This window comes from Oncorhynchus nerka, linkage group LG2 (assembly GCF_034236695.1).
Source record: "Oncorhynchus nerka isolate Pitt River linkage group LG2, Oner_Uvic_2.0, whole genome shotgun sequence".
NCBI classification, from domain to species: Eukaryota; Metazoa; Chordata; class Actinopteri; order Salmoniformes; family Salmonidae; genus Oncorhynchus; species Oncorhynchus nerka.
In genome coordinates this window covers 63,683,201-63,705,951 of record NC_088397.1, presented here as the reverse complement: position 1 = coordinate 63,705,951, position 22,751 = coordinate 63,683,201, and the positions used below count along the sequence as shown (strand labels likewise).

At 43.7% G+C, this 22,751-nt stretch overlaps 1 protein-coding gene across 2 annotated transcripts in view; it reads left to right on the top strand.

Annotated features, from left to right (window-relative positions):
* Positions 1-12,456: 12,456 nt before the first annotated feature.
* Positions 12,457-22,751, top strand: part of LOC115139354 (claudin-19-like) — a 19,746-nt gene continuing 9,451 nt past the window's right edge. For both annotated transcript variants that reach the window (XM_029676631.2, XM_029676640.2), the window contains exons 1-2: positions 12,457-13,436; positions 22,114-22,278. In XM_029676631.2, coding sequence (XP_029532491.1) covers positions 13,214-13,436; positions 22,114-22,278 — 388 coding nt within the window. In that variant the 5' untranslated portion in view covers positions 12,457-13,213. The remainder of the gene's footprint in view (positions 13,437-22,113; positions 22,279-22,751) is intronic.

Here is a 22,751-nt window from a genome sequence, read left to right as displayed (position 1 = left end):
ATGTCACCTTTCTCATTGTTTTATTTTGATATGAAATACATATTTTTGTGTGTGTTAATTTCAACCAGCCAACCCAAAGAAAAAATGGTTGCGCCCATTTGGTATTTGCCAGAATTGCCAGATGGTTAATCCGCTCCTTGATTTAACATGCTATAACATACATTGACCAAGTAGTGAATACAAATCACTACTAAGTAGATTTGCAGGAAATTACTTTTAAAACAGTCATAAAATCAAGCTTTTGGTGTAGTGTATTAATGCATCTCAATACACTATAACAAAAATGCATTATTACCTCCACTTGGCCCAGTTCATATTTCCAATTGCCCTCCCTGACATACCAAGCTATGCAGGCTAAATATCCCTAGCAGGCCTACAGCAACAACCAGAGAGAGTCAGGCTCCTTGGGCTTTGCGGTGGCCACATGGTTTGGGTGAACGGCAGAACGGTGTCGCCATAACCAAGTAGTCAAATATTGTTCTGGGTATATCTGTGCAAAAGGGTTCCGTGGCGATTTATGAACATCAAGGCAGACACACAGCAATTTCTTTTCAACATTCTGATTGGCCAAAGGGGTCAAGCCTCCATCGGGCCTCTGCAGTGCACACACATAGCCCATAGTTCTTCATCGTTCTCACCACCGCCAGAGAGAAGACAGGGAAGAAACCACCATTTACATTTAACTACATTTAACTCTAGGCTGCAAACATATTGGGTTTGTCATTCTACATTTTTAATGTAATATTTGTTGTAATTAAATATAAATAATTTAGACTTTATCAGAATGAATTTTCCAGAAATATACTGAACAAAAATATCAACACAACATGCAACAATTCAAAGATCTGTTTCTGAGTTGGAGTTCATATAAGGAAATCAGTGAATTGAAATATGTTCACTAGGCCTAATCTATGGATTTCACATGACTGGGAATACAGATATGAATTTGTTGGTCACAGATACCTTAAAAAAAGAGAGGGGCGTGGATCAGAAAACCAGTCTGTGTCTGGTGTGACCACCATTTGCCTAATGCAGCGCGACCTTTGCATAGAGATGATCAGGCTGTTGATTGTGGCCTGTGGAATGTTGTCCCACTCCTCTTCAATGGCTGTGTGAAGATGTTTTTATTTGATTTGTATTTATTTATTTCACCTTTATTTAACCAGGTAGGCCAGTTGAGAACACCTTTATTTAACCAGGTAGGCCAGTTGAGAACACCTTTATTTAACCAGGTAGGCCAGTTGAGAACACCTTTATTTAACCAGGTAGGCCAGTTGAGAACACCTTTATTTAACCAGGTAGGCCAGTTGAGAACACCTTTATTTAACCAGGTAGGCCAGTTGAGAACACCTTTATTTAACCAGGTAGGCCAGTTGAGAACACCTTTATTTAACCAGGTAGGCCAGTTGAGAACACCTTTATTTAACCAGGTAGGCCAGTTGAGAACACCTTTATTTAACCAGGTAGGCCAGTTGAGAACACCTTTATTTAACCAGGTAGGCCAGTTGAGAACACCTTTATTTAACCAGGTAGGCCAGTTGAGAACACCTTTATTTAACCAGGTAGGCCAGTTGAGAACACCTTTATTTAACCAGGTAGGCCAGTTGAGAACACCTTTATTTAACCAGGTAGGCCAGTTGAGAACACCTTTATTTAACCAGGTAGGCCAGTTGAGAACACCTTTATTTAACCAGGTAGGCCAGTTGAGAACACCTTTATTTAACCAGGTAGGCCAGTTGAGAACAAGTTCTCATTTACAACTGCGACCTGGCCAAGATAAAGCAAAGCAGTGCAACAAAAAAACAACAACACAGAGTTACACATGGGACAAACAAAATACATTCAAAAACACAATAGAAAAGTCTGTATTCAGTGTATGCAAATGAAGTAAGGAGGTAAGGCAATAAATAAGCCAATAGTAGCGAAGTAATTACAATTTAGCATATTAACACTGGAGTGATAGATGTGCAGATGAGGATGTGCAAGTAGAAAACTGGTGTGCAAAAGAGCAGAAAAACAAAAACAAATATGGGGGGGAGGAGGTAGGTAGTTGGTTGGATGGGCTATTTACAGATAGGCTGTGTACAGCTGCAGTGATCGGTAAGCTGCTCTGACAGCTGATGCTTAAAGTTAGTGAGTTAGTTAGTCCAACTTCAGTGATTTTTGCAATTCGTTCCAGTCATTGGCAGCAGAGAACTGAATGGAAAGGAGGCCAAAGGAGGTGTTGGCTTTGGGGATGACCAGTGAGATATACCTGCTGGAGCGCGTGCTACGGGTGGGTGTTGTTATCGTGACCAGTGAGCTGAGGTAAGGTGGAGCTTTACCTAGCAAAGACTTATAGATGGCCTGGAGCCAGTGGGTTTGGGGCTTTGGTGACAAAACGGATGGCACTGTGATAGACTGCATCCAATTTGCTGAGTAGTGTGTTGGAGGCTATTTTGTAAATGACATCGCTGAAATCAAGGATCAGTAGGATAGTCAGTTTTATGAGGGTATGTTTGGCAGCATGAGTGAAGGAGGATTTGTGGCAAAATAGGAGGCCGATTTAATTTTGGATTGGAGATGCTTAATTTGAGACTGAAAGGAGAGTTTACAGTCTAGCCAGACACCTAGGTATTTATAGTTGTCCACGTATTCTAAGTCAGAACCGTCCAGAGTAGTGATGCTAGTCGGGCAGGTGGGTGCAGGCAGCGATCGGTTGAGGAGTATGCATTTTGTTTTACTAGCATTTAAGAGCAGTTGGAGGCCACGGAAGGAGTGTTGTATGGTGTTGAAACTCATTTGAAGGTTTTATAACACAGTGTCCAAATAAGGGACAGATGTATACAGAATGGTGTCGTCTGTGTAGAGGTGGATCAGAGAATCACCAGCCACAAGAGCGACGTCATTGATGTATACAGAGAAAGGGTCGGCCTGAGAATTGAACCCTGTGGCACCCCCATAGAGACTGCCAGAGATCCAGACAACCGGCCCTACCGATTTGACACACAGAACTGTATCTGAGAAGTCGTTAGTGAACCAGGCGAGGCAATCATTAGAGAAACCAAGGCTGTTGAGTCTGCCAATAAGAATGTGGTGATTGACAGAATCAAAAGCCTTGGCCAGGTCGATGAAGAAGGCTGCACATTACTGTCTTTATCGATGGCGGTTATGATATCGTTTAGGACCTTGAGCGTGGCTGAGGTGCACCCATGACCAGCTTGGAACCGGATTGCATAGCGGAGAAGGTACGGTGGGATTCGAAATGGTCTGTGATCTGTTTGTTCACTTGGCTTTCTAAGACTTTAGAAAGTTAGGGCACAATGGATATAGGTCTGTAACAGTTTGGGTCTAAATTGTCTCCCCATTTGAAAAAGGGGATGACCGCTTTCCCATCTTTAGGAATCTCAGATAATACAAAAGAGCAGACTAGGAATAGGGGTTGCAACAATGGCGGCGGATCATTTTAGGAAGAGAGGGTCCAGATTGTCTAGCTCAGCTGTTTAGTAGGGATCCAGAATTTGCAGCTCTTTCAGAACATCAGTTGTCTGGATTTGGGTAAAGGAGAAGCACGGGGGGCTTGAGCCAGTTGCTGCGGGGGGTGCAGAGCTGTTGGCTGGGTTTGAGGTAGCCAGGTGGACAGCATGGCCAGCAGTAGAGAAATGCTTATTGAAATTCTCGATTATCGTGGATTTATCGGTGATGACAGTGTTTCCTAGCCTCAGTGCAGTGGGCAGCTGGGAGGAGGTGCTCTTATTCTCCATGGACTTTACAGTGTCCTAAAACTTTTTGGAATTAGTGCTGCAGGATGAAAATTTCTGTTTGAAAAAGCTAGCCATTGATTTCCTAACTGACTGTGCATATTGGTTCCTTACTTCCCTGAAAAGTTGCATATCGCGGGGACAATTTGATGCTAATACAGAACGCCACAGGCTGCTTTTGTGCTGGTCAAGGGCAGACAAGAATGGAGTGAACCAAGGGTTATATCTGTTCTTAGTTCTACATTCTTTGAAAGGGGCATGCTTATTTCAAATAGCGAGGAGAGCACTTTTAAAGAACAACCAGGCATTCTTTACTGACAGGATGAGGTCAATATCCTTCCACCATACCCGGGCCAGGTCGATTAGAAAGGCCTGCTCGCTGAAGTGTTTTAGGGAGCGTTTGACAGTGATGAGGTGTGGTCATTTGACCGCGGACCCATTACGGATGCAGGCAATGAGGCAGTGATTGCTGAGGTCCTGATTGAATACAGCAGAGATGTTTTTAGTGGGCAAGTTTGTCAGGATGATATCTATGAGGGTGCCCATGTTTACGGATTTGGGGTTGTACCTGGTAGATTCCTTGATAATTTGTGTGAGATTGAGGGCATCTATCTTAGATTGTAGGGTGTTAAGCATATCCCAGTTTAGGTAACCTAACAGTACGAACTCTGAAGATAGATGGGGGCAATCAATTCACATAGACCTGGATAGTATGATAGAACTCTGCAGCCTATCTCTACAGTAGATTGCAACTCCGCCCCCTTTAGCAGTTCTATCTTGATGGAAAATGTTGTAATTGGGGATGGAAATGTCCGAATTTTTGATGGCCTTCCTAAGCCAAGATTCAGACACGGCTAGGACATCAGGGTTGGTGGAGTGTGCTAAAGCAGTGAATAAATAAAACTTAGGGAGGAGGCTTCTGATGTTAACATGCATGAACCCAAGGCTTGTACAGTTACAGATGTCAACAAATGAGAGCACCTGGGGACACACAAGGCCTGGGTTAACCTCTACATCACCAGAGGAACAGAGGAGGAGTAGGATGAGGGTACGGCTAATTGCTATAAGAACTGGTCGTCTAGTGCTTTGGGAACAGAGAATTATGGGCGTGGTAGGATAGATTCAGGGCATGATGTATAGACAAGGGTATGGTAGGGTGTGAGTACAGTGGAGTTAAACCTTGGCATTGAGTGACGATGAGAGAGGTTGCATCCCTGGAGGCGCCAGTTGAGCTAAGTGTGGTCTCGCATGTGTGGGGGGTGGGACAAAGGAGCTATCTGAGGCATGTTGAGCGGGACTAGGGGCTCCGAGGTAAAATAACAACAGTATACAAGGCATGTTGACATTAGAGAGAGGTATAAAGCAATCACCAGTGTTGATTGGGAGAGCTAAGACAACAACAGGTAAGACAACAACAGGTAAACAGCTAAGACAAAACAACAGGTAAATGGTGATGAATGGGCAGAGAGGGTCAGTTAGCTACACACCGGGCCTGAGTTCGAGGCTGGGGCCGACAGATTAACAAAATGAAGTACTGTGTTAATGAACAGTCCAGCAGGCATCAGCTGTGTAGTCGAGTGATCATAGCGTCCAATAAGCAGTAATAGATGAAACAGGGAGCCGTTCGGTAGTCCTTACTATGTTAGGCGAGCGGGAGACACGGCGTTCAGAAAGCTAGCGGGCCGGGGCTAGCAGATGGGTCTTCACTGACAACGACGACGCCGAGGCCGGTTGAGAGCACATTGGCCGAATTACATCAGCATACCAGTTCTGATGGATCTGCGGGGCTCCGTGTCGACAAAGGGGTCCAGGCCAGTTGGCAAGAGAGGTATTGTAGTTGGTGTACTTTGTTTGCTGGCCGGGAGATGGGCCTAGCTCGAGGCTAGCTCGAGGCTAACTGGTGCTTGCTTCTGGACAAGGGTGTTAGCCACAATAGCCAATCGGTAGCAGCTAGGTAGCTGTGATGATCCGGTTTAATGGTCCAGAGCTTGTGGCAGGAATCCGGTGATGTAGTTAGAAAAAAAGCAGTCAGATATGCTCAGGGCTGATATCGCGCTGTGCAGACTAGCAGGTATTATCCGGGCTATCTGGGCTAAAGCGGCTGGTGTCTGAGCTAAAGGTAAAGACCGCTAGCAGTGGCTAACAATAACTAAATAATTAGTAGCTAATTAGCTGGCTAGCTTCTAATGGCTAGCTTCTGATGGAGGTTCCAGTTATAAGGTCTAAAAAAAATAGCACATTCGTACCACATTGGGTGAGGCGGTTTGCAGGGAGGTATGTTTAATTTGAAAATGGAAAAAAGAGATTGAAATATATTGAAATGTATACAAAAAACCTGAATATTTACACGGGACAAAGACAAACACATCTTACTGCTACGCCTTCTTGGACATAAAATGTTACTGGATATTGGCGGGAACTGGGAACTGTCTTACATGTCGATCCAGAGCATCCCAAACATGGGTGACATGTCTGGTGAGTATGTAGACCATAGAAGAGCTGGGAGCTTCCAGGAATTATGTACAGATCTTTGCAACATGGGGTCATTATCATGCTGAAACATGAGGTGATGGCGGCGGATGAATGACATGACAATGGGCCTCAGGATCTCGTCTCGGTACAGTATCTCTGTGCATTCAAATTGCCATTGATAAAATGCAATTGTGTTCATTGCCTGTAACATATGCTTGCCCATACCATAACCCCACCACCACCATGGGGCACTCTGTTCATAATGTTGACATCAGCAAACCTCTCGCCCACACAACGCCATACACGTGGTTTGCTGGGACATTTTCAGATTCCAGGAATTGTGTACAGATCCTTGCGACATGGGGCCGTGCATTATCATGCTGAAACGTGAGGTGATGGCGGCGGATGAATGTCACAACAATGGGCCTCAGGATCTCATCACGGTATCTCTCTGCATTCAAATTGCATTCGATAAAAGGCAATTATGTTCATTGTCCGTAACTTATGCCTGCCCATACCATAACCCCAACCTCACCATGGGGCACTCAGCAAACCTCTCACCCACACAACGCCATACACATGGTTTGCGGTTGTGAGGCCTGTTGAACATACTGCCAAATTCTCTAAAACGACGTTGGAGGCGGCTTACAGTAGAGAAATTAACATTGAATAATCTGGCAACAGCTTTGGTGAGAATTCCTGCAGTCAGCATGCCAATTGAAGACTCCCTCAAAATGTAAGACATCTGTGACATTGTGTTATGTGACAAAACTGCACATTTTAGAGTGGCCATTTATTGTCCACAGCACAAGGTGCACCTGTGTAAGGATTATGCTATTTAATGAGCTTCTTGATATACCACATCTGTTAGGTGGATGGATTATCCAATTTGTGCATAACATTTGAGAGAAATACGTTTTTTGTGCATATGAAACATTTCTGGGATCTTTTATTTCAGCTCATGAAACATGGGACCAGCACTTTACATGTTGCATTTATATTTTTGTTCAGTGTAGTTATACCAACTCTGTGTATTCTCAAATTGCAGCTCCTCCACACTCCGGCAACACTTTTCCCCTGGAATTCACATGGATTAGTCCACATAGATTTTAGCTGCTCAAGGTCAAGATGAAAAGTTTTTCTGTCCATTTGAAATGGCAGCCTTTGTCTGGTTTACATTACATGGCTCAGTGCCATACATTACATACCATGACAACAGAACAGATCTACTGTATGTAGGTTCTAGCAAGTGTAGTTCTATGGTGTGGGTCCCTTGGGAGGTCCCTGTGTCGTTGGGAACTCTCGGCTCTCGTTAGCCACTGCATGACTCCAGTCTTTGATCAGCTCAGCTGACTCTTTTAAGCTCAGCTTAGCACTGGAACAGTCTGGAAAATCTGGGGAGATGGGAGAGAGGGATGGGAAAGAGGGGTGGGTTTGTGGAGAAGAATAGAAAGGTGGGGAGAGGCTCAGAGGTTAGAGTAGCGAGGAAACTAACATGGGGGGTAGAAGGAGAGATGGGTCTGGTAGGGGTTAAAGATGGAAAGAAGGTTGAGAGGGGAGAGACAGAGGGAGAGGGGTGGGGTTCCAGAGGGGTGAGGGAGGGAGAGCAGGATGCGTGCTGGGAAGTGAGAGATGTCGAGGAGATCGAGAGAGAGGTGAGGGGTGAGTTATGGTTGGAGGGGTGAGTTATGGTGGGAGGGTGAGGGGTAGAGAGGTGAGGTAGAGGGACGAGGGAACTCATTCACCCATGCCTCCCCATGGTGTACAGTGCACTCACGTGCTCCCGCCCCCCCGCCAGTCCAACGGTTAAACTGAAGAAGGATGTGATATGGAAGGTCAGCTACAGAACGTTTACTAGGATGAGAGTTATTCTACGTAAGTAGTAAGGTAAAAACAAAAGGTAAGAATGAGGAAACAGTGTGAGTTCCAGATGACCTAGTATTTGCAACTGTGGTCAGAAAGACCCATACGATAACAGTTTAGAATATTGACCGTACTGTTATGAACTAAAGCCCACTCAATCAGACTTCTCAGACAGGGCAGAATGACAACATTATCAAGACAATCAGGGCTTTGATCAACAACAGAACCTCCAACAACCACTCAAGCCTCACATTGCTGATGATTAGTTAAGTGAGAGGTCCCAAACTAAAGCTCTAGTCCTTCACTTCAGTCCACTAGCTTCATCTCATTGCACTTGTTGCTGCTCTCCACTTTAGTGGAGGGAAACTATGTTGACCTGGTGAATGAACAGAGCCAACAACAGTCTTTTCAGAACTACTTGACTACACTATGCTCTTCTGCTAGCAGAGAGGAGGCCTCCTCAGGACACAATCATACATTATTCATCATGGGCCTCAATTAGGAAACTGTTCATTCAAATGGCTGCTCATCTACTCTACTGTAGGTTGTGTGTTCTGAATTTAAAACATTCTACTCTAGTGTATGGTACTGTAGATTCTGTGTTCTGAATATGTTACATTCTACAAGTTCAGAACACAAATATATTTAATCTTAAAAGCAGGGACAGATTTCCCTGCTGACTACATGGCCATTGCCCTTGTTATAAGTGCATAGTACATGCTACACTTTGCTTGTAGAAAACAAAACCAAATGTAAACAGCATTAACGTGTTGAACGCTGATACCTACTAGAACTTCAGAGTTGTGAGCCAACCTCAATATGGGCCATGGTTCAATTACTAGAACAAAACACAAAATCAAATTGTAAAGATAATTCTGTTTTTTACTATCTCTGATAGTGAGTGTGAGATCAGCTAATCCAATCAGAATTACCTCTAACAATAGCAGTTTAACAGCCAATGAGAACGGCTCAGTTGCTAAGATACCTCAGGCTAATTTGATAGGGAGGTGATTCTGTAACCTCATCTGTCTCATTTTTATTTTATTTTAGTCATTTATCCATAGTGCCTTACAGGAGCAATTAGGGCCTTGCTCAAGAGCACATTTTTTCACTTAGTTGGAATAGGGATTTGAACCAGCAACCTTTCGGTTATTGGTCTAAAGCTCTTAAACACTAGGCTACCAGCTGCCTCATTAGATGGTTTCCTGTTTAGAAGAATAAGCTGGGAAAATAGCATGCCTCCATCACATTACATATCTATGTTGGCTGGGAAAACAAGCTAACAGTGTGTGACCACATCGCAAGCTGTACTTTAATTGTAATCAGCTGTAGGCCTAAGGGAAATGCATTAAACATATTGAACAATGTGCTGTTGGTATCTTGTTCACCAATTCAATTGTGTTGTGAAATAGTTTGTCTAATAGTAGTGTGTTGTTAAATTGTTCAACCAATTTCATTGCTCTGTCGCATTGTTCAAACCAATAGCAGTGTTGTGATGGTTCAAAATTCCACAGCTCCTCCTGAGCTGAGCTCTGGTGAAGCCACCTCCCCTTGCTCTTGTTTTTACTTTCTTTAATCTTTTCCTGTCTTTTAACTCTCTATTTCTACGCTTCTCTCCATTTTCTCCCTCAACTGAACTGCTGTATGACCAAAACTCCCTGAATGTCAGGCAGCTAATTAGCCAGCCGTGAACCTGACCACAGGAACCACAGGCTGGTCACCATGGCAATCCTGGAGCCCTGGCAGGTCAGGGGTAGTGAGAGGGGCCAGAGGTATAGAGGAGGAAAGGAAAGAAAGAGCAGAGGGGTAGAGGGGAGAGAGAGGAGTGAAAAGGTAGAGATGGGGGCTGATGTAGTTGGAGAGGGGGGAGATGCTAGATGGGTTGGGTTGAACTGGAAATGGAACAAGTGGGGGGGAGGGAATTGGAGAAGATGGTTTGACAAAGGAGAGGAGAAAAGATGGCATAAAGGTGTGATGAGACAAGAGTGGAAGAGATGGAGAGAAGATGGAGGGAATAAGGGAGGCAGGTAGGGGCAATATAATTATGAGAGTGGGGAGATGATAAAGGAGGGTGTCACGCCCTGACCATAGAGAGCCTGTTTATTTCTCTATTTGGTTAGGTCAGGGTGTGATTTGGGTGGGCATTCTAGTTTTCTATTTCTTTGTTGGCCGGGTATGGTTCCCAATCAGAGTCAGCTGTCTATCATTGTCTCTGATTGGGAATCATACTTAGGCAGCCTGTTTTCCACCTGAGTATGTGGGATCTTGTTTTTGCACAGTTGCTGTCTAGCCCTGCAGAACTTTACATTTGTTTATATTTTGTTGTTTTGTCCGTGTTTCAGCATTAAATATCATGAACACTTTCCACGCTGCGCTTTGGTCTCATTCATTCAACGACGGACGTAAACAGAGGGAGAGATGAGAACATACGGATGGTATTCAACAGGGGCCTGATTCTGACCCGAGTTTAGAGTGGAATGTAATTCCCTTTTTACGCACTTTTCTCTCTATGCCTTTTCTGACCTTGAACTTAAGCATGAGAATAGTGTGCTATTCACCTGCTATTCATTTTGGTTGGGATCAAATAAATTAAGATGTGGTGGAGGTGTGTGTACAGACACACCATATTCTGACCTTGACTTAATTCCCTAATAATTCCACCCCCTTTATGTGCCAGAAAACCATGAATAAGGTATAGTGAACCTACCGGTTCCAAGTGGAAAAAGCATCTACTTCATTTTTTACAATATAAATAACACCATTCTCCATGCTCTGTCATTTACAACTTGATAAGAGCTATTGAAAATAGATGGGTAAATGAGTAATCTGTTTGGATAAGGGAATTGTAAATATAAATGACACTTGTTATAGATATGACCTTCTAATGGCTGGAGACAAATGTGAAACCAGTCATATGGCAGCAAACTAAAGCATATCAACATATCAACTTCCCTCCCAGTAAAGTTGAAATGATGTGCCATTACGCAGAATTTGAATTGTACGGCCTTTTAAGTTGGAGGAATGGGCACTCTGGATTGTCTTAATTATAGGCTCCCCTGACATTCTCTGCTTCCTATTTCTATCATGTTGAATATTAGACAGTATCAGTATCGACTGTCAGTAGGCCTAATAACAACACATATTACACTGCTAATTTACTGTTAGTTCTCTTCAGTTGGTATAGACTGCATTATCATTACATTTTATTCCATTGTTTCGTTTACCTTCATTTGCTGGGGTAAGAAGAACAAGGAGGGGAGTGTGTGTGTGAGTGAGTCTATGTTTGGGTTGCATCTGATCTTGTGGTCCAGTTAATGACTATCTGGGTGATGAACTCCTCCCCACTGTGAGATCAACCAATCCCCATGGCCCCAGCCTGTCTCAATGACCCCTGAGTCTTTTAAAGTTGGTAAGAGGGTGTGTGTGTCTGTGTGTTTGTGTGGATATAGAGACCGTGTTTTGTGTGTGGGTGGGGGGGACTTAGAGATTTGATTTCTATGTTTCCCAGACAGTGTGCAGACCATCTAATTGGCAGTAACAGAGTGTATTGGATTCAAATAAACTATGTTGAATTTAATAACACAATTCCAAAGGGAAACCTTAGTACTGACATTCAAACACACACGTGTTCTCATGTGCCCAAAAGTCCCAATTCAAGTTTAAAGATGCAATCTGCAAACTATACCGAGACTAAAGTGTTAGACACATAGTACTTGACCTGGTCTCCAAAGCTAGATTAGATTAGATGGGATATTTCTTTATTGTCTGATTTTCACAGATATTTGCTTTACATGCATGAAAATGCACTGTGATATGTTGAGAGACATGGTATAGGCCAGACATCAAACATTTATGACTAAAATACTCTGTACATATCTCACCCCCCCCACACACACTACGGGGACTCAATGAGAAGACCTTTGGTGGGCCAGCCCATCATTTGGTTGTCTGGATGTGACATGTCATTTTCACACACTTGTCAGTTTAATGTTGGCTTATGTGTGTTTTCGAAAAGGGTTCAAACATTTACAGGGTTGACACATACAGCATCTAACATCTGGTTGACCAGACAACAACTAACTACACGACAAAACAACACACAACAGAATGCAAAGACAACTTTCAGAAATGTGTACTTTTTAATTGCTCCTAGTCATATCATTATAGACTTTCCATAACATGAATAATATTGAACATAAAAAGTCTCTCTCTCTCTCTCTCTCTCTCTCTCTCTCTCTCTCTCTGCCTCTCCTTTCCTCCTCCCATTGGTTGTACCTAGAACACCGAAAGAGCCAATCAGAGCTCAGCTCTCGGCCCACTCTGTACCCAGCCTGTCAGGGGCTTTTTGTGTGCATAAACTTTTTCATTTTTTTTCTTCTTATTTTTCTTATCCATCGTTCAGCCCTCGGAGTGCGCAGCATGCAGAGAGATTGTTGATGAGAGAAAGAGAGAGAGAGAGTAAGGAGAAACCATGCAGTATCTGAGGCAACCCAGTGAGCCCAGTGACCGAGCCTGACAACCTGATCCCCCCGGACAACCAGGGAACAGCAGTCTGGTCAACCACAAGACCCGGTGACACACACACATCTCCAACTGGAGAAAGAGAGAGAAAAAGAGGAAAAGAGAGAAAGAGAGGGTAGACCACCAGATGTGTGAGAGAGAGCAGAGAGAAGGAGATGCTCAGAGGGACCGGACAGTGACCAGGAAGGAGACCATAGGAAGAGAGAGAAAGGAGTGCGACCACTGACAGAACACCTGGGGTTGTATTGAAATCTGGATTGTTTGTAAAGTGGTGTTTGACTTTTGGTTCTGTGCTTCTGTTAATCTGAGAGACAACAGGAGTTCTGAGAGAAAGTTCTGTGTTACGTCCTGCCTACAGTACTGCCTCTTTGTGGAAGCACTGCGCTACACGACTGCTACAGGTGTTCTGAAGAGGTCAAAATATTCACCAAAGAGAAGGAGCACAGAAATAGGACAGAAACATAGAAAGGAACATAGAAAGAACACAGAAAGGAACATAGAAAGAACATACATTTAGTAAGAAAGAAAAACTTCAGAAAAGCCCAGAAGAACAAAGAGGGTAAGAGAGAGAATAACAGGTCTAGAGACAGACAGAAACAGATAGACGAAAAGACAGGATGGCGAACTCGGGTTTCCAGTTGCTAGGTTACTTCCTGGCATTGGGTGGTTGGATAGGCATCATCTCCACCACTGTGCTTCCCCAATGGAAGCAGTCTTCGTACGCGGGTGACGCCATCATCACGGCTGTGGGGCTCTACGAAGGCCTGTGGATGAGCTGTGCCTCACAGAGTACGGGACAGGTGCAGTGCAAGGTGTTTGACTCCATGCTGTCACTGGACGGTGAGTAGGACATCGCGACGGTCACTCATCCACTTGCAAGCTGTCATAATCTTGCTTTCTATCCTTAACTTGACTTCTATCTTTCCTCTCACTTTCTCTCCAACTCTCTGCCTCAGCATTGCATCACTGAACAAATCCTCTCTTTCTCTCTCTCACTCTTTTTCTCCCTGTTTCTTTTTTAAATGTTGGCATTCTCTCATTCTCTCTAACTGCCACAGTTTGAATGGGTTGAATGAGAATGTTATTCAGAGCAGTCTTAGATGCCTGTGTGTGGACAGTTATAATCTGTCAGTAGAGTTGGTCACTATGAGATGCCTTAAAGCTGCTGCCTCTCTTATAAACAATCTGTTTACCCAATTCACAACATGGGCCATTAACTGTGTTGATTTATAGAGAGTATTTTTTCTAGTAACAGCATGATCCTATTATCAATTTAACTTATTGTATGATTCAGCGACTAAATGCATAAACACAAGACAAAACAATCTAACTAATCCATCTGTCTGGGACACATTAAAGTCAGGCATAAATTAATCAGATAAAAAATGCTGCTGTTGACCTGTTTAATTAAGAGACAGACAGAGGGAGAGAGGGGGAGAAGGAAAGGGAGGGAGAGAGAAAGAGAGGGAGAGGGAGCAAAAAAGAAATAGAAGAAAGAGAGAATGGGAGAGAGAGATTAGGAGAGAGAGAGAGTAGGAGAGAGAGAGAGAGAGAGAGAGAGAGGGAGAGAGAGAGAGAGAGAGAGAGAGAAAGGGAGAGAGAGAGAAAGGGAGAGAGAGAGAGAGAGAGAGAGAGAGAGAGAGAGAGAGAGAGAGAGTAGGAGAGAGAGAGAACGGGAGAGGGAGAGAGAGAGTAGGAGAGAGAGAGAGAGAAAGGGAGAGAGAGAGAGAGAGAGAGAGAGAGAGAGAGAGAGAGAGGACGGGAGAGGGAGAGAGAGAGTAGGAGAGAGAGAGAGAAGGGGAGAGAGAGAGTATGAGAGAGAGAGAACGGGAGAGAGAGAGAGAGAGAGAGAGAGAGAGAGAGAGAGAGGAATGTGGGGTTCTGGCATAAATGATCCCTGAATATGAGGCTCCTGTCATCTCCAAGCTGTTTAGAGTAGACCTACTGACTCATAACTGATGACAGGTCATTTACATGAATTCACCTGTCTATTGTTTCTACTGGTTACCACGTTAGAATTACTAATGGAAGGTTACAGGGGGAGGACTTGGTCAGATAATGTGTCTGTAATTCAGGAAAACACCCTTTGGAGTTTTCTGTTTTTCTTCGTGGTTGATTAAGAAACACGGATGCCCAAGTTAATCCCTGTGACGCACACCGCCCCAAAACAACAAACCACATGTTTGGCCACTGTGCAATTAATTATATCAAAACATTTTCTGTGGCTTTCGCTGTGAGGGTGAGCTGGATTTTTACATCTCCTTTGGCTCATCGGCGTAATAAAAACAGAGTATTGTCCCTGTGATGAATAGTGGTTGTTTGGAGAAGAAAAGCCCAGTGTTGAGCCATACACCAGAGATATTCTCAGAATGTGCTCTGTCTTCCCCACACACACGCATTGTTCCTCTCTGGCCCTAACACCGTGTGTGTGTGTGTGTGTGTGTGTGTGTGTGTGTGTGTGTGTGTGTGTGTGTTTGTATGAGTGGACAATGAGCGAGTGTGAGCAAACAGCATCACATACTTTGATGCCAACACTTGATAAGTTTATCCCGTGTTTCTGCTACTTGTTGCTGTCTTTCATTCCAAAATCTCTCTCTCTGTTATGGTAAGGTTAAACTCAGTACTGGTCTTGGATGCATGGTGTTTGTGTGTGTCTGTGTGTGCTCGAGCATGGGTACTGGAGTTGAATGTCTGGTGAGTGTATGTGTTTGTTAGGCAGTTCCTGCAGGTATCTTTTATTAATATAGTGTGCTAAATGAACCCTTCTCCTTCACTACACAGCATGAGGAACATGTGATGAGGACTAAATGTTCAGCAGACTGTGTTGTTGGAGTGTTGGAGTGTACCAAAGCACTGCAGTGGAAGCTGATGGACTTTTTCAGCTTCGATAATTAACATATCGAAGCTGTTCTGGGAGACTTATGACAAGGTCTGGACACTAGACTGACAAAAAGAAGGATACTACTCCCTGTGCATACTGTACGGGTCCCGGGGAATCTTGTTTCATTCTAGTCTGAACAGTGGTGCTGAAGGAACAGTTCTTCTTCTACTTGTTGCAGTTTCAGTCTCAGAGGCAGATACTGCATGGTATTGGTCACAACCCACCTAAGCTCTCAGTTCTCTGGGCTCTACAGTAATGAAACCTCTGTACTGCACTAGACAGTGTACAATACCACACCAGCACTAGTGCTATACAGGGCATAACAATATTGGACAACATAGGACATACAAGACAATATAGGTAGATTTTGGCCAACTTTAGAGGGATGCTATATAGCTGCTTCTGAGCATTCTATTCAACCAGTCATGATGAGATCGCTGAGCTGTTATGGGTCAAGATTTTACAGGAGTTGCTAATGGCTGCCATGGAATCATGTGATATCGTTTCAGTGACATCATGCTTTTTGGATGACAGTAGTAATTGCCAAAGTAACTGCCAAAGTAATTGCCGAACTCTCTCTCTCTCTCTGGCTCTGGGACATATGATGCAAATACACCCAGGTCCCCCGTATAGCTAGGTTACTGTGCTACTGTAACCAAAGTGTTTTGTTGCCAGGTTTGAGGAACGGGGATCCCATTGAGGTGAAAATCAAAGATAGTTTTCTCTTTTGACAGCTTAGTGTTAAATACTGCAGTGAGTCCAAGCCGTAGAGCACTCTCTCCTACAGACTTATGAACTGCCAAAGGGGGAGGAGTTGCAATCTACTGCAGAGATAGCCTGCAAAGTTCTGTCATACTTTCTAGGTCTATACCCAAACAGTTCGAACTTCTAATTTTAAAAATGAATCTCTCCAGAAATAAGTCTCTCACTGTTGCCGCCTGCTATCGACCCCCCTCCGCGCCCAGCTGTGCCCTGGACACCATTTGTGAATTAATGTGCCCTCCATCTAGCTTCAGAGTTCGTTCTGTTAGATGACCTAAACTGGATATGCTTAACATCCCGGCAGTCCTACAATCTAAGCTAGATGCCCTCAATCTCACACAAATCATCAAGGAACCCACCAGGTACAACCCTAAATCCGTTAACATGGGCACCCTCATTGACATTATCCTGACCAACTTGCCCTCCAAATACATCTCAGCGATCACTGCCTCATTGCCTGTATCCGCTATGGGGTCCACGGTCAAACGACCACCCCTCATCACGTCAAAAGCTCCCTAAAACACTTCTGTGAGCAGGACTTTCTAATCGACCTGGCCTAGGTATCCTGGAAGGATGTTGACCTCATCCCGTGAGTAGAGGATGCCTGCTCATTCTTTAAAAGTAATTTGCTCACCATGTTAGATAAACATGCCCCGTTCCGAAAGTGCAGAACTAAGAACAGATAGAGCCCTTGGTTCAATCCAGACCTGACTGCCCTTGACCAGCAAAAAAACATCCTGTGGCGGACTGCAATAGCATCGAATAGTCCCCGCGATATGCAACTGTTCAGGGAAGTCAGGAACCAATACACAGTCAGTCAGGCTAGCTTTTTCAAGCAGAAATTTGCATCCTGTAGCTCTAACTCCAAAATGTTTTGGGACACTGTAAAGTCCATGGAGAACAAGAGCACCTCCTCCCAGCTACAACACTGAACTGTGGCTAGGTAACACGGTCACCACCGATTAATCCATGATAATCTAAAATTTCAAGAAGCATTTCTCAACGGCTGGCCATGCCTTCCTCCTGGCTACTCCAACCCCGGCAGCTACTCGCCCAAGCCTCCCCAGTTACTCCTTCACCCAAATCCAGATAGCAGATGTTCTGAAAGAGCTGCAAAACATGGACCCGGTTCACCAACTACTTTGCAAACAGAGTTCAGTGTGTCAAATCGGAGGGCATGTTGTCCGGACCTCTGGCAGTCTCTATGGGGGTACCACAGGGTTCAATTCTCGGGCCGACTCTTTTCTCTGTATACATCAATGATGTCGCTCTTGCTGCGGGCGATTCCCTGATCCACCTCTACGCAGACGACACCATTCTGTATACTTCTGGCCCTTCCTTAGACACTGTGCTAACTAACCTCCAAACCAGCTCCAATGCCGTACAACACTCCTTCCGTGGCCTCCAACTGCTCTTAAACGCTAGTAAAACGAAATGCATGCTCTTCAACCATTCGCTGCCCGCATCCCCACGCCCGACTAGCATCACTACTCTGGACGGTTCTGACCTAGAATATGTGGACAACTATAAATACCTAGGTGTCTGGTTAGACTGTAAACTCTCCTTCCAGACTCATATTAAGCATCTCCAATCCAAAATCAAATCTAGAATCGGTTTTCTATTTCGCAACAAAGCCACCTACACTCCAAACTTACCCTAGTAAAACTGACTATCCTACCGATCCTCGACTTCGGCGATGTCATCTACAAAATATCTTCCAATACTCTACTCAGCAAACTGGATGCAGTCTATCACAGTGCCATCCGTTTTGTTACCAAATCACCTCATTCTACCCACCACTGCAGCTCTAGTCAGCTGGCCCTTGCTACATATTCGTTGCCAGACCCACTAGCTCCAGGTCATCTATAAGTCTATGCTAGGTAAAGCTCCGCCTTATCTCAGTTCACTGGTCACGATAACAACACCCACCCGTAGCACACGTTCCAGCAGGTATATCTCACTGATCATCCCCAAAGTCAACACCTCGTTTGGCCGCCTTTCCTTCCAGTTCTCTGCTGCCAGTGACTGGAACGAATTGCAAAAATCGCTGAAGTTGGAGACTTTTATTTCCCTCACCAACTGCACACCAGTATCTCTACTTGGACATCATCATCTGCTCGTTTATCACTCTACTGTGTCATTGAATTAATCTGCTAAATTGTAATTATTCGCTCCTATGCCTTATTTATTGCCTAGCTCCTCGTGCCTTTTGCACACACTGTATATAGACTTTATTTTTTTCCTACTGTGTCATTTGCTTGTTTTATTGTTTACTCCATGTGTTACTCCGTGTTGTTGTCTGTGTCACACTGCTTTGCTTTATCTTGGCCAGGTCACAGTTGTAAATGAGAACGTATTCTCTGGCCTACCTGGTTAATAAAGGTGAACTAAAGAAAACACAGACTTTGGCATGGTTAGATATTTAGAATCTCAGGGTAGGATATTGGCATTAAAGATATTTAAAATATTTTCTAGTAAGACATGTGAACTGTTGAGGAATGTTTGGTGGCAACATGGAGGATAGTTTGCTGAACTCTCTACAGCTCTGGATATTACAGTGGAATATCTGACCCCGGCCCACACATGCTGATGAAATGGTGGATGGTCTGACGTCCCCCCTTTACATCACACCATGCCCCATCGCCAGTTTCCCTGCTGACCATTGTGAGGACATCAGTAGAGTTAGCTATGGCAGCTATGGACTGGTACACATTCTTTCTCTCTCTCTCTCTCTCTCTCTCTCTCTCTCTCTCTCTCTCTCTCTCTCTCTCTCTCCAGTATCTTGCTGTTTCTCTCCCCCCAGTGTCTCTCTCTCTCTATTTCTATTTTTCTCTCTCTCTCTCTAGTGATTGATCTCTCTCTCTCTCTCTTCTCTCCCTCTATCGTGATCGAGTGTGGTGCTGTTTCTTGTCAACTGGACAGGAGTGCTGAAATGGCGGTGCGGCACTATAGATGTAAAATACGCATCTGAAGCTGAAGGCTCACATGACAATCATCATCCACATATCTGTGCCCCTGAACTTAGCTTACACTATTCCACAAAGCCTGTGTCACACTGACATTTACATGAATAGAATGAAGGTAGAGTTGTTGAAACAGTTTTAGTTTTGGCAAAACCAATGTTACTTATGAAGTCACAAGTGATTTCACAAAGGACAATGTCCATCGTCCACACACACATCCAGCTTGTGCTTGGCACTGCCAGCCTTGGCATGGGGTAGGGAGGAATACACACACACACACACACACACACACACACACACACACACACACACACACACACACACACACACACACACACACACACACACACACACACACACACACACACACACACACACACACACACACACACACACACACACACACACACACACTTGACTCCTCTGTTAGTCCATTGATCAGAGTGGTACCCTGTAGGGCCAGCCCAAACTCCCCACACACTTTTAAATAGGAAAGAATGGATGAAAGGGAGAATGGAGAAAGAGAAAATAAAAGCTTTTTCTCTCATAAAGTATTACAATTCTCCTTAGTGCCACACATCAATCTAACTTCAAAGCTCGTCTGCCCATCACTACCCCTTTCAGATCAGGTTCTGAAGTGTAATTTATTGCCAACTATGAATGTGCAAGTGTGTTTTCCCATCATAAAGGTAGATCATTACTGTACTTAAGTTTGCTGGACAGACTAATAAAAGACAATTATTGTTCTCCAGTTGTACTTGATGTACATTTTCTCATACTGTCAGTGTCAGTATTACATTATCCTATGTAGTTCTACTATCCCATTCTATTCTATTCTATAATGTATAGTAATTTAGTCTGCTGTAAAGATGTAGATATGTGTTCATTTGGTTCATGCATGTGGGTTTTGTTGTGTGAGAGAGTTGATCTTATGTGAACCTGGATAAAGGCTAGAATAGATTTTAGATCTTGGTGTGAGTATTAATGCTGTGTGAGTCTTGTACCAATGTTTTCCTCATATTGTGTTAGCCTTGTAGTCTCTTCCAAGGCTGCTGTGTCAGTGTGTGTGTGTGTTGCAGGCCACAGTGTCTGATTGCGGTGGCGACAGCCCTGTGAAAACAATCCCGCTTTGTGACAAAGCCACACTAATCCCACTGTGTGAAACATGTAAAACAGGCCCTCCTACAGTGTGTGTGTGTGTGTGACAGAAAATTAGTGTGTATGTTCCTACGGAATGTGTCCATAAGTTAGTGTGTATGTGTGTGTGCGTGTGTGCGTGGGCGCGAGCGTGTAAATTTGTAAAATGTCCCGCCCACTGAGTTATGTGGGCACTGATGTCTGTGTGGGTTATCCATGGAATTCTGAGCAGTGAAACCACTGTGAAGTTATTTGGAATGATTAAGAGGGACAGTTAAGTCAAACTCTGGACTAAGGCTGCCGTTATTATCCCATTTTGTAACATGGAAGTTGGAAACATAATGAGTTCAGAAAGAGAGAGATAGGGAAAGAGAGAGAAATATATAGAGAGAAAGATAGAGAGAGAAAGGGAGAGAGCAATAGGGAGATCGAGAGAGAGCAAGAAAGAGGTGGATAGAAAGAGAGAGGGAGAAAAAAGAGCCAAAGAAAGGAGAATGTGTGTCTTTGTTGTCTCCAGTTTTGTGTAAAGAAGTTGAATTATGATTTCATTTTGATTTACAATGTGGTGGTTGTAGTATAGTTTTGGTTGGATTCTTTTCCAGTGATGCTTTGCACAGCAATCCCACTGAATACCTTCTATCCTAACGTGGCTTAACTTTCTTCCACTCCCGTTCTGCTCCAATTGTACATCTGATACTGAGAAATCTAGAGCTTCAATACCCACAATATGTGTAGATATTCTATATGAATATACCCTGTGTATAGATATTCTATATGAATATACCCTGTGTGTAGATATTCTATATGAATATACCCTGTGTATAGATATTCTATATGAATATACCCTGTGTATAGATATTCTATATGAATATACCCTGTGTGTAGATATTCTATATGAATATACCCTGTGTGTAGATATTCTATATGAATATACCCTGTGTGTAGATATTCTATATGAATATACCCTGTGTGTAGATATTCTATATGGATATACCCTGTGTGTAGATATTCTATATGAATATACCCTGTGTGTAGATATTCTATATGAATGTACCCTATTTGTATAAATTCTCTGTGAATTTACCATGTGTGTAGATATTCTATATTTTTCTTTAAAAAAATGTCATTTAACTAGGCAAGTCAGTTAAGAACAAATTATTATATTCAATGACGGCCTAGGAATAGTGGGTTAACTGCCTTGTTCAGGGGCAGAACGACAGATTTTAACCTTGTCAGCTAGGGGATTCAATCTTGCAACCTTTCGGTTACTAGTCCAACGCTCTAACCTCTCGGCTACCTGCCGCCCTGTGTGTAAATATTCTCTATAAATATACCATGTGTGCAAATATTCTATTTGAATGTAGCCTGTGTGTAGATATTCTATATGAATATGTGCTGTGTGTAGATATTCTCTATGAATATACCCTGTGTGTAGATATTCTCTATGAATATACCCTGTGTGTAGATATTCTATGAACAAACCCTGTGTGTAGATATTCTGTGTGTACCATGTCTTCTCTCTGATCTCCATCTGAAGCCGAGTAAAACTGCCCTAATAGACCCTCTTTCTTCCCTCCTTTCTATAATTCCCTTCACCCTCTTTCTCCTCTTCATCCCCACCTGTCCTCCCTTCTATATTCTCCCTCACTTTTCACCCCCCCCATGTTTCCCCCTCTCCTCCTTTTTTCCTCTCACCCCTCTAACCTCTTTCTCCCATCTCTCTGCCTTTAACTACCTTTTATCCTGTCCTCATCTCCCCGCTCTCTCTCCACAGTGCACATCCAGACGTGTCGTGCTCTTATGGTGGTGTCCGTGCTGCTGGGCTTCATAGGAATGATAGTGAGTGTGGTGGGGATGAAGTGCACTAAAGTGGGCGACAACAACCCCATCTCCAAAGGACGCATAGCTGTGTCTGGAGGAGCCCTCTTCCTGCTCGCAGGTGAGATTTCTGCAAGGTGACCATCGTGTGACTGTCATGTGATTAAAGAAACACACACAATTTTGGGGCAAGTAAAACATCTCCAAGGATCACAGCTGGAGAATTGCAGATGTTAGTTGGGTCTTGGGATCAGAAAGTCTCCAGAACTACGATCAGACGACACCTACATAACCACAAGTTGTTTGGGAGGGTTGCCATAACATTTCCTTTGCTGTCATCAAACAACAAACTCAAGCTCCTACAGTTTGCCAGACGTTACTGGAACTTTCAATGGGACCGGGTTCTATGGTCAGATGAGACCAAAATAGAGCTTTTTGGAAACAAACACCAGAGGTGGCTTTGGCGTATTCAGAAAGATATCCATACAGAAAAGTACTTCATCCCCACTGTGAAGTATGGTGGTGGGTCTTTGATGTTGTGGGGCTGTTTATCTTCCAAAGGCCCTGGATACATGGTGTCATGGACTCCATCAA